Genomic DNA, 16741 nt, shown 5'->3' on the forward strand with positions numbered 1-16741 from the left:
ACCCAATCAATTAATGGGCAAATGAACTAAACAGACACTTCTCAAAAGAAAAAATACAAATTGGCAACAAATACATGAAAAAAAATTCAACATTTTTAGCAATTAGGGAAATTCAAATCAAAACTACACTAAGATTTCATCTCACTCCATTTAGAATGGCAACCATAAAAATACAAATAATAATAAATACTGGTGAGGATATGGGGGAAAGGAACACTTTTCACTGTTGGTGGAATTGTAAATTAGTGCAATCACTATAAAAATCAGTATGGAGATTCTCAGAATGCTAGGAATGGAACCACCATATGACCCAGCTATACCACTCCTGAGTATCTATCCTAAAGAATTAAAGTTAGTATTCTATAGCTATACATGCATACCCACGTTTGTAGCAGCACAATTTTCAATAGTCAAACTATAGAACCAACAATCAATGAATGACTGGATTAAGAAAATGTGGTACATATACACAGAGGAGTTTTATTCAACCATAAAGAAGAATGAAATTATGTCATTTGCAGGAAAATGGATTGAACTTCAGACCATTATGTTAAGTGCAATAAACCAAACTCAGAAGGTTGAGGGTCTTATGTTTTCTCACAAATGTGGAACTAAAGAGGAAAAAGAAAGGCGGGGGAATGAGATCTCATAAAAATCAAAGAAAGACCAATAGAGTAAAGGAATAAAGGGGAGGAAAAGGGGAAATGCTGGGGCATTATAATGATGAAATTATATTGTTATATTGTGTTATTGGGTGCATGTACAAATATGTAATGATTAATTCCACCATGGTTATAATTCCAATGCACATACAAAAAAAAATACAGGTCCAGTCACTTGCCCAGAAGCAAAATGGGAAAAAGTAATGGTGAATGGCAGGAAAGGAATTCATTCAATATAGTGATATTGGAAAGACAAGGGGAAATCAAGCATCCTCAGCCCTGTCTTAAGGGGTACTGACAGGAGTTCCCAGATAATATAGAAAAATGAGAGTAGAAATTTGCATAGCCAAGCAGCCTTGGTCAAACTGTGGTCTGGTTTTTCATTATCTCAGGGACAGCCGTGCAGAGCCTTGTTGGCAGCTACGAGAAAGTTGTTCCTTGGGAAGTAGTTGCAACTCTTCCCAAAGTGTTTATCCATCAGACCCATTGTTCCTGGAATCCAAGGTGACTGCAGGAGGGAATAACTCAGAGCAAGAGAGACAGATGCAAAATTGAGGTAGAGGTGCCAAACTTTTAAACTGCTTTTAGTTATTCACTGGGCATTTGCAGGCATCTGCAGGCCTCAGTGAATAGTCTATTTTATTTTATTTTATTTTTTTTTTTTTTTTTTTTTTTAGCAAAAATAGCCTTTAAGTCCTCATTACAGTTTCTGACCAGAAGCCACCAAAAACATCTGGTTGGGACTCTTCCTCTTCTCAGCACTCAAGGGTCAACTTCCCTGTCAGCACAGCAAAAAACTGGTTCTGGGTTGTTACGAACATCCTCACAGGTAACCTCTGAACCAATTCACTAACCAGACTCATGTCAAGTGCAAATTGAGATCATTCTTTATCCTCTTCTAGTTTGAGGGTTTAGCAATCATTAAATACGTTTTCCTGATTCTGAAAAATAATGATCACAAGGACTATCTTCTATAAAAGCAGAATTTGCTATGCTGAGACCTTTGGTGATGGACCAGCAGGGAATAGACTAGGACAAGGTAGGTGGAACCAGCATGATTTCAGCCTTGACCTCTCCCCTAAGGCTGCCCTGTCCCTACGTGGCTCGTATGCCCAATAAGGTATGGGATCCAGGCTATTAACTTCCTAAGGATGTCATCTAGCTTGAGGGTTATGGTTTTTTGTGTGTTTTTTTGTTTGTTTGTTTGTTTGTTTTTTGTCTAAATGTGAACTTTTTAAACATGTGGGGAAGCAGATAGAATCCTAAGAAGGGGTCCCATGTGGTCATCACTCCATTTTGTACCATTAACTTTCTGGCTTTCTTATGTGTTTAGTACTAGAGTCCTTAGGGAAGAAGCAGATGTTATTACCATAAAGATTTCTGATTTATATGTTACAACTTGGCTCTGGTCTTAGGGAATGTTCACCATCTGAAAAATGCAGATAGGCTCGTGGTCAGAAAACTGGATGTAGCCCTTTGTCATCATTTCTTTTTCACATTGGAGGTTTTGTTTACTATTCATCTTGAGCAGGAGCTGTATAAACTAAACAATAAGTGTTGATTTGAAGGTTTTATGGTGAGTTCCTGGTGGGCACCAGAAAGGTGTGATAATCATAGCTGTGCAGCCATCACTCACAGCACATGTGGTGAGCACAGGTGGACTAGGTGACAGGAACACAGAGTCGATCAGAGCTGGATTCAAATCTGGGCTCTAACAACTCCCAGCTGTGACCCTAGTCAAGTTTCTAAGCCTTTCTGAACACAGTACCCTCATCTATCACACAGGTAATAATTCGTACCTTGCAGAATCTGTGAAGACTAAATGCACAGTTAGGAAACTACTGAGTGCCTGGAATGTAATAGGTGGTCAATACACAGAGGCTATTATTGTCATCCATTCATTTCCATAACAGTGATCTCCTAGCCATCCAAGACTGAATCAGGATAGACCCTGCAGTATCTCTATGGATCTTCCCCCCAGATCCACTTGTACCTCTTACTCACATCTCTTGTCTATCACCTCAGGGATCTTACGAACAGCACCGAAGGATCAGACTCTGCATGCCAAGGGAAGGAAAGGGTGTGATTACTCCAGAGCCCTTTGGAAGTATCCTGTTTGAATCTCCCTGAACCCAGAAAACTCTGTGCTATGCTTAATAAATTAAGCAGCTGGACTTTAAAAAAAAAAATGTCAACAGAGACTTCTTTGCCAAGTTTTCATGTTTCTATATTTAACCAAATTCAGACAAGTTTGAGCAACCAGATGAAGTCTCTAAACCTAGGCAGAAAAAGTGTGGCCATTTTCTCTGTTGGTCAGAGCCAGATTCTGGAGCCAGGCTGCCTGAGTTGGAAGCCTGGCCCTTCTCTTTCCTACCTGGGTCGCCATCAGCTTCTCCACTTCTCTTTTGTAAAACAGTACCTCTATCAAAGGTTTGTTGTGAGGAGTTAGATAATGTAAAGCATTCATATGTGCTCAGTAAAACAATAGCTGTTGTTATTAATATCACAGAGCTAGTAGGGTAGGTTCTGTGCTACAGAGCATTCCCTAGGTTCAGTCTGTAGGGACTAAGCAGTAAGTCCTGCAGGGACTAAACAGTCCTAATAAGGGTCTCATGCATTCTTGATTCATCCTGCAAGTATTTATTGATCTCCTACCAGGCCAAGCACTGTTCTTACTTCTAATCTGTGAACATAAAGGTCAAAACTCACTGCCCGAGGCATTAGAATTCTAATCTACCAGGGATGGAGACCATTGCTTCTGGACCTTTGCCCAAAACAAAAACATCAACTATTTGTCTCCGAGTTCTTTTAACTAGCCAGTTTGATTTGTGTCACTTTATTCCCATCTCATTACTCCTTTTTGTTTTGCACAGCCATCATTTAAGCACCTTTTATGTCTCGTGTCCTATTCTAAGTTACGTAAGGGCTGGCACGGTGTAGTCAATGGATAAGTGATTTCAATACAGTGAAAGGTATGCTCCGGTCAAGATAAGCACAGGGTATTTGGGGAACACAGAGAAAGGACATAAAATAATGAAATCAGAGAAAGTTTTCTGGAAAGGCAATATAGATAGAGCTAGCTCCAAAGAGGTATAGGAACAGTAGGAAGCCAGGAAGAGTGTGAGGAGGGAAGGATGGGGTTTTCTAGGCACAAAGAACAGATGAAGAAAGCATAGAAACCTGGAGCTGCCTAAACACTGGGAGAATTGCAAATGGGTTATAATTGCAGTTACAGCAGACAACCTAGTTGAGGGAGGTAGAGCACAGAGTTGGTGAGAGGCATACCAAGCTATGAGCCAGATCATGAGAGTCTGTGTGTGCATTGCTCTAGACTTTCAACTTGCGCCTGAAGATCTTGAGGTACCTGGAAAGACTTGAAACTTGGAAATGATATAGACATGCTAAGGCATTGTGTTGGAATTGCTGCTCTGTCATCAGTCTGGAGCATGATTTAAAAGAGAATGTAGGGGCTGGGGAGATAGCTCAGCTGGTAGAGTGCTCGCCTCACAAGCACAAGGCCCTGGGTTCAATCCCAGCACCGCAAAAAAAAAAAAAAAAAGAGAGAATGTATTAGTCAGTGTTCTCTAGAGAAACATAACAAGAAACATAACCAATGTTTATATATTATTATAAGAGATTTTATTAATTGGTGTGTTAGTCAACTTTTTGTCATTGTGATCAAAAGACCTGCCAAGACAACTTAGAGGAGGGGAAGTTTAATTTGGGCTCGGGGCTTCAGAAGTCTCATTCCATGGGCAGTTGATTCCATTGCTCTGGCCGAGGAGAAGCATAACATCATGGTGGAAAGGGGTGGCAGAAGAAGATTGCCCAAGTCATGGCAGTTGGGAAGCAGAGACAGACAGACAGAGAAAGGAGCCAGGGACAGATATAGTTCAAGACCATGCCCCAGTGACCTACTTCCGCCAGTCATGCTCTACCTGACTACAGTTACCACCCAGTTCATTCAAATGATTCATCCATCAAGTGGATTAATCTGTTGATGAGGTTACAGCCCTCATGATCTAATGTCCCTGAAAATCCCACCTCTGAATCTTGCTGTTGGGGGCATCATGCTCTCAAAACATGACTTTTTAGGGGACATTAAAGATCCAAACCATAACAATTGACTTACATGATCAGAGACTGAATAGTCATATAATGACTGTATGCAGGCTAAAGATTAATATAGCTAGCTGCTCACTTCAAGAAGTTGGAAGCCTCAGAACAAGAGAGAGAAGCCAGTGATGCAGTCCCAGTTCAAGACCTCAGAGTCCCCTAACAAGCCTCTGTTGCAAGCCGATGTTCATAGGCTAAAGCATCTGGAGTCTGATGTTCCCGGGAGATATCAGCAACAAAATCGATCAGAAGGGTCGATTGTGCCTGCCTGTGCAAGATTCTTCCTTCTTCCACTTTTTCATGCCGTTCAGACCCCCAGCCTTTTGGACGATGTCACCCACATACAGAGCAGGTTTTCCCCACTCGGTTCACTGATCCACATCTGATCTTCTCTGGAAACACCCGCAAAGACCATCCAGAAGCCTGTTTTGCCAATTTTCAGATCATCCCTCAATCCAATCAAATAAAGTGAAGGAAACATAGGCATCCAGCTGTCCCTGTGAGAAAGTATAAAGACCTGAGCAGACAGTAGTAACAAGGAGGTAGTAGAGACAGGGTCAGAATTTTAAAGGTATTTAGAAGTATGTGGGCACTGCAAGGCTTGGAGAGTAGGAGGGCAGAGGCTTTGAAACTGACAAAACCATACACCAGTGCAAGTTAAGAGGGGCAAATGACCTTACCTGGAGTCAAAAGGACTCCTTGTATTACCATAAAAAATCAGAACCAGGGTCAATGTGTTTGGCCCTGATGTTCAATGTGGTCAGCAGGGTGCTTTGGGACCATTTTGGAATGTGGCAGTCATCTGTGGACTCAAAGGTCAATGCTGATTCACACAATCCCACCAAGTAGACCCCTGCATCAGCTGGCTGTGCATTTGTTTTGTTGATCAGATATTATTGGATGCCTACTAAGTGCTCTCACACTGCTTGTATTCTGGTGGTAGGGCAGGGGAGGGGAGAATCATTAAAGTAAACGAAGAAGTTAACTTTCAGGTAAATGAAGTTAGAGAGCCAAGTGGGTGGATCGGTGATATGAGGAGGTAACTCAGAGCTTAGACCTAAGTGACCCAGGGAAGAATGTTCCAGAAGAGGGTACTGGGGCAGGAGCTAGTTGGGTGCCTTGCCTTGTTAAACCACATATCTTGCCTGAATTTCTTCAGTAGCTCCCTAACTGGGCTCCCTACTACCCCTTATGATCTGCCATCGACACTGCAGCTGGAGCGGTCCTTGAAAAAATAGGAATGAGCTCTCTCCTTCCAACGGCTCCCCATGTCATAATGAGTAAAAGCCCAAGTGTTTACAAGGGTAGCAAGGCCCTTCCCAGTCCTGTCCCTCTCTGATCACCTCTTCCACTCCTTTTCTACCTGTTCCCTCTGCTCTGGTCACACCCATCTCCTTCCTGCTTCTCTAATTTGCCAAACACATCCCGGCCTCAAGGTCAAAGGCCTCGTGGCTTGTCCTTTACTCAGGTCTTATCTTGTATGTCAAGGGTTCTTAAAACTGCATGGATCCAAAGATTGTAAGGAGGACTGATAGGACTCACCATATAGTTGCTTTCAGAATTTTGAAAAAGATACCCAGTCAAATCAGGAAGGAGAAAGAGACATGGGGTAAAGTCCAGAGAAGACCAAGCTCAAGCTTCTGAGGCCTTTCCCCTCATGCAGGACACACTTCATTCTCCTGCCAATGAGTTGTGACAACACACAAAATGTCTATCGGGATGCTCAATGGAGGCTCGTTGCCCAGAGTTTTTGTCAGGAACTAGTCACATACATAACCTCTGCCTGGCAGTTACTGAAGGTCCAGACTCCCAGAAAGAAAATAAATATTCAGGATAAACCATACTTTTGCACAAACCATTTAGGCATAATGACGTGGATTTTTTTTTTTTTTAATAGTGCTGGGCGTGGAGCTCTGGGCCTCATGCACACTAGGCACATGCTCTACTATTGAATTACAGCCCCCAGTGAGTCATTCTTAGCAAGGAATGGTATGAAACACACACACACACACACACACACACACACACACACAAATTTAAGTTTCTGGATGCCAACAAAAGATCAACTTTGCCATCAGGCCTTCCTAAGGAAGGTGGCTTCAGACCCGCTAGGTTAACTGTTTTCTGCACATCTTGAAAGCATCTTTGCAGTAAATCCTCCTCTTACCATCCAATTTAAAATAGCAACTACTCCACCAGACTCCCTGCCCTCCTGCTCCCTGATTTTTCTCCATGGCACTTGTTGCCATCTAAAATACAATATAAAGCGTGTATTCAATTGTTTATTGTCTGAGTCTCTCATTACACTGTAAGCTTCATGAGGGCAGGGATTTTTGCCTGTTTTATTTACCACCCAATCTGTAGCACCTGGGAAGGACAGTATTTGGTACATGTTTGGTCCTCAGTAATGTGCGATGGACAAATGAGTTAATGCTTAAAATCGGGAAAGGTTGGCATATGTCATTAGAACAAAGTAAGCCATGCAGAAAGAAGGGAGAAATGCAATTACTGAGCAGATAGGGTGAGGGTAGACAGGAACCTCAGGAAGGGAAGTTTAGATAAACTTGTTTGTGAGTTCCATGACTGCCTGAGAGGTGCCCACACTAGCTTCCCAATTTCAGTTCACTACCACTCTCCTCAGGGCCAAGAGTCTATCTTCCTTTCCCTTGTAGTTAATAGTGTCTTATTATATGCCCAATAATAAGCAAATGCTTTTCTGCCCGAGAGTTTATCATAATAGTAATCATTTCATTATAAGCATTTAGTTCCTATCTCAATTCTCCATTAAGCTGGAAATTCCTGACTTGTTAACACTCTATCCCCATTGTGCCACCCAGAACTCAACAAGCGTTTGAATGGATGACTGCTGTTCCTCAGACCACAGGTGAGCCTGGACTAGGCTCAACTTCTGGGAACCTGAAACCACAGGGAGGTCAGCAGCGCCTCCGTAACCTCCTCCATGTTCAGAGCACACGGTGCCAGGCACATACCAGCCTCACAATGCCCTGGCTCTGGCACCAAGCCTGTCATGCTCAGCCGTGGATGTCCATTTTGCAGGAGTCCCTGGAGAAGGCCCAGCTGCTTGCACTGACTGGAGATCAGCTCATCCAGGACCACCATTACTCAGTGGACTCCATTAGGCCCAGGTGTGTGGAGCTCAGGCACCTCTGTGATGACTACATCAATGAAAACAAGAAAAAATATGACACTCTGGGAAAGTCCTTGGAGTTGCATAGACAGCTGGACAAGGTGAGCAAAACAAAGCCGCGAACATGTCTACAGGATTTTCTGTAAAGCAGTTTTAATCATGCTTGTCCTCCCTGCCTCACATAAGGTCGTGCCCACAGTCCTCACAGGGAAGGGATGTACGGTCACTGGTGTCCTTCAGAGATGACCTCTAGGGTAAGTTCCTAGTCAGCACAAGCAGTGACTTCTGGAGCCTTCCCTGTCAGCTGTTCCCAGGCAGCCTGTGGCCGGTGGCCATGAGTCAGCACACTGCATTCCAGCCGCTGCTTCTGTCCCATGGCTGGGGCATCCACCCAGCCTGTTGACATCATCCCATTGCCAAAGGGATTTTAATGTCAATGAAATACAGTTGTTCCAGAAACAAGTGGTTCAGAAGGGGCTGGTGCGCAGCCTGTCCTGTGTGCTGAGCCTGCTGCTGGATCAGCTGCTCTTTTCCAACCTCCATTGTGACTTTGCAGATTCCAGTTTAACGTTTTCTGCAGATGTAGGCATGATGTGTAGCGAGAAAGTCTTCACAGTTTATGTCAGAATACGGTGTCATGTTATTTTGAAAATTCAAAAATGGAGGAAGGAAGAGGGAAAATGCCCATCATGGTGCCTGCACAATTCCCCACTCCCATCCCCACACAGTGGGAATCATTAATCTTAAAATATCTAATTTTTTTTTCATTCTAAATGTAGTACACATTCAGTATAAATAATTTAGAAAAATAAAGATAGACATTTAAGTTGCCTGTGATTTTCCCACTTAGAGTTAACCATTTTGGAGTGTTTATTTGTTTGTTTGTTTGTTTGTTTTGGTACTGGGGATTGAATCCAAGGATACTTAAGCCACCGAGCCACATCCCCAGGCCTCTTTTATTTTTTATTTTTATTTTTTATTTTGAAACAGGGTCTCACTAAGTCGCTAAGTTGCTGAGGCTGACTTTGAACTTGCAATCCTCCTGCCTCAGCCTCCTGAGCTGCTGGGATTACCGGCATGTGCCACCATGCCTGGCTTGAAGTATTCCTTTTTGATCATTTATCTTGTTGTAGCTATTTACATTGCTCTTCAGTTAACATGATAAATGTAAATACAGATGTTTACACCCTGGAAACTTTTTTCACATAAATACTCAGGGCCCCTGTCTTTCTGTTTAGGTATCTCAGTGGAGTTCAAAAGAACAAATAAAAAATTGAGTTATTAGCCAGTCATGGTGGTACAGCCTGTAGTTCCAGCAACTTGGGAGGTTAAGGCAGGAGGAGTGATTGTGAGTTCAAGGCCAGCCTGGGCAACTTAGGAATACCCTGTCTCAAAAGTTTAAAATAATGATACGAAAGACTGGAGACATAGCTTAGTGGTAGAGCAACATCTCCAGTACACCCTGTTCCCCACCGCCAAAATTGAAATGTTAGAATTCATCTCTCATCTGATTTCATCCTGCATCTAGAAAATTGACTGCATTTCTCTGTGGCTGACCAGCCTCACGTGTACTGTCCTTTCAACTCCAGGAGACGTAGCAACAGTTGTCAGTGCAAACAGGAGGAGTGCTTATACAATTCATTACTGATTGAATGACTTCCCTGAAAAGTGGACACTTGTGGAATTGCTTTGGGCTTGTCCACGTCATAGTTTTATTCACAGTGTTTAGACCCCTGAACTTTATACCATCCCAGAAAATTTCCTGTTGTCCCAGAATGCTTGTGGATCCCTCAGGAACTCAGACCTCCTGCAGATGGTGGTGACTAAGTTGTGATCAGATTAACCGCATGTTTCTTCTTTAAAGGTCAATCAGTGGTGTGAAGCAGGAGTCTACCTCTTGGCTTCCCAGGCTGTAGACAAGTGCCAGTCCCGAGAGGGGGTTGACATTGCTTTGAATGACATTGAAGCTTTCCTGGGCACTGCCAAGGAGTACCAGTTACTCAACCCCAAGGAGTTTTACAACCAGTTTGAGTTGATACTCACTGTTGACATAAAGGTAATGTTTCTGGATTATTTTGATTCTGTGGTTGGGAAAGGGATGAGAGAGGAGGTATTTTTGCCTGTTGCCTGTTGCCACACCTCGCAAGCGCCAGGTGTGGCAGCACGTGCCTGTAATCCCAGTAGCTTGGGAGGCTGAGGCAAGAGGATTGTGAGTTGAAAGCCAACCTCAGCAACTTAGGGGGCGCTGTCTCTAAATGAAATATAGAAAGGGGACTGAGGATGTGGCTCAGTGGTTAAGCACCCCTGGGTTTAATCCCCAGTACCAAAACAAACAAACAAAAAACTGTACTAAGCAGGCTAGTCAGTTCTTGAGTCCTTGGGTGACCCCTTAGACTCCCGACCTGAATGTCTTAACAAATTGACCTTCATAGTCTGACTGAAGTATCACCTTTAGTCATTTATTTCTTTTCACATACTTATGAGCATCTCTCTTTTATCCTGCCCATGCTGAGTGCTAAGGACACAATGATGAGCACAAATAGACAAGCTTCCACTCTCCATGTGGACATGGAACTCACAGTTTAGTGTGAATAAAATATTCACACAAAAATGAGTTACAAGCTAAGTGCCTGTTGGGCATGTGATAGAGGAGCTTGACTTGGACCAGGGTCAGAGAAGTCTCTTGGGGAGAGTCACTTGAGCCAAGGTCTGGAAAATGAGAAGATGGGGAACCTTTCCAGTCAGAAGGAACAAGGCTGGTGGGAACCTGGCACAAGAGCAGAACCAAAGGTTAAGGTGGAGTCTAGACATCAAGGAGAGGATATTTGGGCTGAGGTTAGAGACAGACAGATGAAGTGAGCCTTTGTGGGCCTTGTTAAAGAGTTTGGTCCTTTTTCTGAGAACAGTGGGAAGCCATGGAAGAATTTAAGCAGGGGAATAACTTAATTGCATTTGCATTTTGAGAAGAGTACTCTTCTACAAAACCAGCAGGATTATATATGATGCCTTCCTCAGATCCACAGTACCTTTTATATACCTCTGTTTTAGGGGCTTCTATATCTCTTTTGCGTAATGGGCTTTCTCCTGAATCTGATTCACACATTTTCAGGTTCTGCACACTTGAAAGTGATTAAAAGGAGTTTGATGTGGGCTTTGTAAAGATATAGACAGGATTTAGGGATACAACAAGGGTTGGTGAAGGGCTCTGGGGCTAGCAAGACACGGGAAGCAGTAACCACTCCAGAGCCTGAAGCACCAAGGGTATCATAGGAGAAGAGGTGTCTCCATAGAGGGTTCTGAGGAGTTCCCAGAGAGAAGGGGTCTTCTTTTCTCTCTGTTTTCCAGCCACCATAGGGTGGTGAGCAACTTGCTCAGCCACATGCTCTTCACCTTGCCACAGGCCAAAAAGAAATGGGGCCAACCAAAAATGGAATGAACTCTCTGAAATTGTGAGCCAAAATAATCTTTCCTCTTCTTCAATTGATTATCTCAGGCATTTTGTTACAGTAACAGAGAAAAACGACTAACACAAATATTTATCTCTTTCTCTGTTTTCCTAGTAGTACTTTTCATTGCCCAAAGCCAATTGAAAGCCCATGAGCTTATCTGATGAAGTCCAGAGAGGTCAACTTCTGATGGTAGAGGAAGGAGAAGAGTTGTTATGGATCAACAAAGAATGTACGACATAGATAACTTTTATAAGTAATTTTAGGGAATACCCTAAAATCTATCCATGCACCCTGGCCCATAGGTTGAGAACCTTTGCTCTATATGACACACATTACCCTGTATTCCGGTTGTTTATTTTGAACAACCGTCCTATTACAATGGAACTCTTAAAGGGCAGGGCCTTTGTCTCACCCAGCCAGCCTAACTGTGGATAGGCAGAGTGGCAGCATGAGAAGAGGATAGTGGGGGCAGCTTGGCGTTGCACTTAACCTTAGTGATGTTCTCTCTATGACCCTGCTCACTGAGTTTGAGTCCTCAGATATGACCTCCAGGTGGGGTGGGACTTGCCCCCAGCACAGGGATCCTCCTACTTCCCTGCACAGGGGACAAAGAGAGGCCCATCTGGTGACTGAGGGGCTGAACTGCTGACACAGTATCATGAACCCCAGGCTGAACAGTTCCAACCAAGCTCCACCTCCAGTAGCTAAAAACACAGGTGCAGCCAATCAACCGTGGAGACCTATGGCTGCAGCTGAGTTCTGGCCACCTTCAGCAAATCCCTTCCACCACCACATCACCTGTCAGAAAATGAATAAAACCAAATAAACCATCTCTGAGAAGTGGGCAGAAACATGGGTGAATGGAAGGACTGAAAGAGAACTACTACTAATGAAACCTGTGCAATGGACCAAAATACCCCAAAGGCATTGCTATGGTTTGATGGCCCCTCCCAAATTCAAGTTGAAGTTTAATAGTGATACAATTAAGAGGTGTGGTTATAAGGAGGTCATTAGGGCATGGGGCGCTCACTCCTGAATGGATTGGTGCTGTTGTGGAGGGAGTGGGTTAGTTACTCCTGTAGTGGGTCCCTGAGAAAAGTGTAAGTCCAGCCCCCATCCTTCCTCTCAGTCTCACATGCATGCTTTCTCTCCTTATGATGCCTCTCATGTTGTGACACAGCAAGAAGGCCCTGGACAGATTCTAGCGCAATGCTGTAGAACATCTCAACCTCTAGAACTGTAAAAATAATGTTATCAGATCTGGGTCGGTCTGCTCACCACTTGAAAGCCCAATACTCAAGAGATGATAATTGTTAGAAAGGAAATCGGGTTTATTCATGCACTGGCACCCTGAGAAGATAGGGGCGATTGTGCCCCCAAAAAAGACCATTTTGGGGAAATCAGGCAGGTGAAAGGGCTTTTATAGGGAGGAAAACGAGGTGCAGGGGTCAATGGACAGGAAGACCACATGGTGTGCAGGGTCTTTGTCCTCAGGGTGTGTGTCTTTTTCTTTTTCTGTCTTTCTTTTCTGGCCAGAACTTTGCAATTGACCTCAACCTCCTGGGGCTAGTTCCTATGATTCTTTAGACAGACACTACTTCTGCAAGCTAGGCCTCACAGCAATGTGCGTGCCTTGTGTTAGTGGATGCACAGAACTGAAGAAAAGGAGGGGTGCTGCACATTCTAATGTTACCTTACGTTCTGGGTTCTGCAACTCTGAAGAAAGATTATTAGCAATTGACATCTTGATCATTTGGATGTGGCTTTTCTTGAGAATTTAGAGTGCCAGAAAAAGAGAGGAAGTCAAAGGACAACTCACAAATGAGTGGTCACTATTATAATAAATCTTTCTTTCTTTCTTTTTTTTTTTTATAAATTACCCAGTCTTGTATATTCTGTTACAGCAGCTGAAAACAAACCAAGACATCATTCTTTTCTTATTTTTGGCTTGGATTCTAGGTTATAAGATATAAATAACCTTTGTCATAGAGAGTTTTGTCCACTGAGGAGTAATGACTTTGTTTTCATTGCTGGTACTCTTTACACATAGAAATATCCATAGATATATGTGTATGTATGGGTTAGTATAAGCACGTGCATTTCCTGCTTTGACAGTTGAGAGGGCCTGTAAGGGCCTGTAAGCAATGAGAGTATAGTATGAATGTACCTAGAACCAAAACCTTTTTCTTTTCCTTCCTTTTCTTTCTTTTATTTCTGCCCACCCCTGCCCAGCCCCCAGGAATTGAACCGAGGGCCTCACACATGCTGGGCAAGCACTTCACCACTGAGCTATATTCCCAACCCTTTTTTAAAATTTTATTTTGAGGTAAGGTCTCAATAAGTTGATAAGGTTGACCTCAAATTGGCATTTCCTCCTTCCTCAGTCTCCTGAGTCACTGGGATTACAGGTGCACAAGACCATGGCCAGCTAAGGCCTTGTTTTCAAACATCATTCTCCAGTAAGAAAAACAAAACAGGGTTCTTTGGAGAAGTGGCTGCTTCTAGGACTAGGGCAGGCAGAATTTAAGTTGATCCTGGAGCATCTTATAGTGCCAGAAAGTAAGGAGTACTACAAAACAAAACCACACACCATGACGGTGGACATGGGAGCCAATTAGAAGAGCTCTCAGGGGCCAGTGCTGGAACATTTGAGCAACAAAATTAGCAAAGCATTACAAGATTACAATCCAAAGTACAATGTAGGTATCCATTAATCTATACTGATATAAAAACAGGATGGAATAAATAAACAGGAAAGAGGAAATTTATGTCTCATGCAGAAGAAATTTAGATTACTGTATAGATACTTCCTGTCAGGAGTATTATGGTTTGGATCTGGAATGTCCCCCAAAGGCTCATGTTTTGAAAGCATGGTCCCTGGTGAAGCCCTAATTTAGAGGTGAGGCTTTAGGAAGTGATTGGATCATGAGAGCTCTGATTTCATCGATGGATTAATTTCATTATTGGGCTCATACTTGAATGGACTATTGGGAGGTGGTAGAAACTGTAGGAGGTAGTGCTAATTGAAAGAAGTAGGTCACTGGGGGTGTACCCTAGAAGGACCTATCTTGTCTCCAGCCCCATCCAGCTTTCCATGAGGTGAGTAGCTCTGCTCTGCCATGTCCTCCCAGCCATAATGTTCTGCCTCATCACAAGCCATGGGGCCAAATGACCATGGATTGAAACCTCTGAAACCATAAGCCAAAATTAATCATTATTACTCCAAGCAGACACTTGTCCCAGCTATTTCTGAGATGGAAGCAGAAGAATCACTGGAGGATCACTCCTGAGCCCAGGAGTTCAAGGCCAGTCTAGGCAACACAGGGAGACCCCAGTCTCAAAACCAAAATAAATAATAGAATTTTATTTTTTTTAAATGACTAACGTTGAACCTGTTGCACTGAAGACATGGTAACTGTAAACCCCCTCAGAAATTAAGCAGTTGTTCTTGTAGTAGCCACTGTGTCACTGTGGGAGGCTTTTCCAGTGCTTTCTCTTAAGTACCATTGTGCTCCACTCCTGGAGATCCTGCTTGGATTTTGCCTCCTCATTCACTTTCACCTCCTAAGCTACAGAGTGAAAACAATATCATTTGCAAATAGCAAATTTTGATTCTTCAAATATTCATCAGGTGCCTGGCTTGTGCCAGGTACACTGTGCTCCATTCTGGGAAGACAGTAATAAAAGTCATGGTCCTTGTGTTGAAGATGCTAACTGTTTAGTGGGGGACCAATGTCTTCCCAATCCATACTCCTCAGTCTGAAAGTCTATAGAATGGAGGGGACCATGGGGCACCGAGGGGAGGCGATGTTCACCTAGACCTGCAGAGGCCAGGGTATTCCATAAAGGAGAAGATGCCCAAATCAAGGCTTGAAGATTCAGTAGGAGTTTTTCAGGGAAACAAAGAAGAGGCAGGAACTTCAGTAGAAGGAGCAGAAAGTGTAAAGGCAGCAAGGCTGGAGACAGAAGAGCTTTGGGGGAACTTCCCCAGCTGGGGAATGTGGAGATGTGTGAGTGATTCTGGCAGGAGGTGAGACTGGAGGCAAATCAGGGTGGAGTCATGATGAGCCTACTGCTTCGGGACAAAGAGTCAGCACTTTCTCCTGATGCAGAGTGAAACCCAAAAAGAGCTTTTAAATGGGGAAGTGACATCAGATACACAGTTCAGAAAGATAATTTCAATTGTGGTATGGGGATGGATTTGCAAGTAAAAAGAGAAAAGAGAAGAGGGGGAGGTGCAGTTGCATGAACTTCCCTCTTACCTGTGTTTAGGAATTAGGGCCTATTCTGACAGTTACACCATTTCCAGAGTTCACACTGAAGTCTCGATGATGAACTATTCTGAAGCCCCCCACCCTACCCCACCAGCAGTGCTGGCCTCATGCATACTGGGCAAATGCTTTACCAGTGAGCTGCATCCCAGCCTCTCACTGGAGTGTTAAGGAAGAAATGCAAGAGAACGAAAGTGACCTAAGTCCCTTCCAATCCAAGTGTTGAATCATTGAGCGCTGGCTTGTGGGGTGACCCCATGCCTTACATCCACCTACATCACTCATTTGACAATCGTTGCATCAGTCTGATTTCCTGATCTTTGTGTAGCAGTTATACCCAGGTCTCAGTTTCTTCAAGATCATCGGGTGCCTGGTTTGTGCCAGGTACACTGTGCTCCATTCTGGGAAGACAGTAATAAAAGTCATGGTTCTTGTGATGAAGATGCTAACTGTTTAGTGGGGGACCAATGTCTTCCCAATCCATGCTCCTCAGTCTGAAAGTCTATAGAATGGAGGGGACCATGGGGCACCAAGGGGAGGCGATGTTCACCTAGACCTGGGAAGGCCAGGGTATTCCATAGAGAAGAAGATGCCCAAGTCAAGGCTTGAAGATTCAGTAGGAGTTTTTCAGGGAAACAAAGAAGAGATAGAAACTTCAGCAGAAGGAGCAGAATAGCAGGACAGTAGTAGCTGATCACCAAATCTTATCATCACGACTCTGGGAGTAAACTGACATTGCCCTCACACTGACACAGGAACTGTGGTTTGGGGGAAGACAGACTCAGTTATATTATTATCACCTCTAGTCCACTGTACAACTGGACACCAGAAGCTATATTCTCTGAAGAGACCCTTTGAACACAAGACCCTGAGCTTGTCTAGACTACGAGTCAGCAACCTGCAGCCTTGGCCAAAGTTGCTTGCCACCTGTTTTTATAATTAAAGTTTCATTGAAACACAGTCCAACTTCTCACTTACATATTATTTATGGTTGTTTTTATACTATAACAGCAGAGCTCAGTAATTGCCACAGAGACACCATGGTGTACAAAGCCTAAGATACTGAATATTTGGTCTTTTACACAAAAAGTTTCC

General features: G+C 43.5%; 1 protein-coding gene across 2 annotated transcripts in view; it reads left to right on the forward strand.

Annotated features, from left to right (window-relative positions):
- Nucleotides 1–16741, forward strand: part of MCF2L2 (MCF.2 cell line derived transforming sequence-like 2) — a 232997-nt gene that overhangs the window by 110893 nt on the left and 105363 nt on the right. For both annotated transcript variants that reach the window (XM_079101236.1, XM_079101237.1), the window contains 2 exons: nt 7836–8027; nt 9791–9982. In XM_079101236.1, the coding sequence (XP_078957362.1) occupies nt 7836–8027; nt 9791–9982 (384 nt within the window). The remainder of the gene's footprint in view (nt 1–7835; nt 8028–9790; nt 9983–16741) is intronic.

The sequence above is a fragment of the Sciurus vulgaris genome (assembly GCF_902686455.1).
Source record: "Sciurus vulgaris genome assembly, chromosome: 10".
Classification (NCBI taxonomy): domain Eukaryota; kingdom Metazoa; phylum Chordata; class Mammalia; order Rodentia; family Sciuridae; genus Sciurus; species Sciurus vulgaris.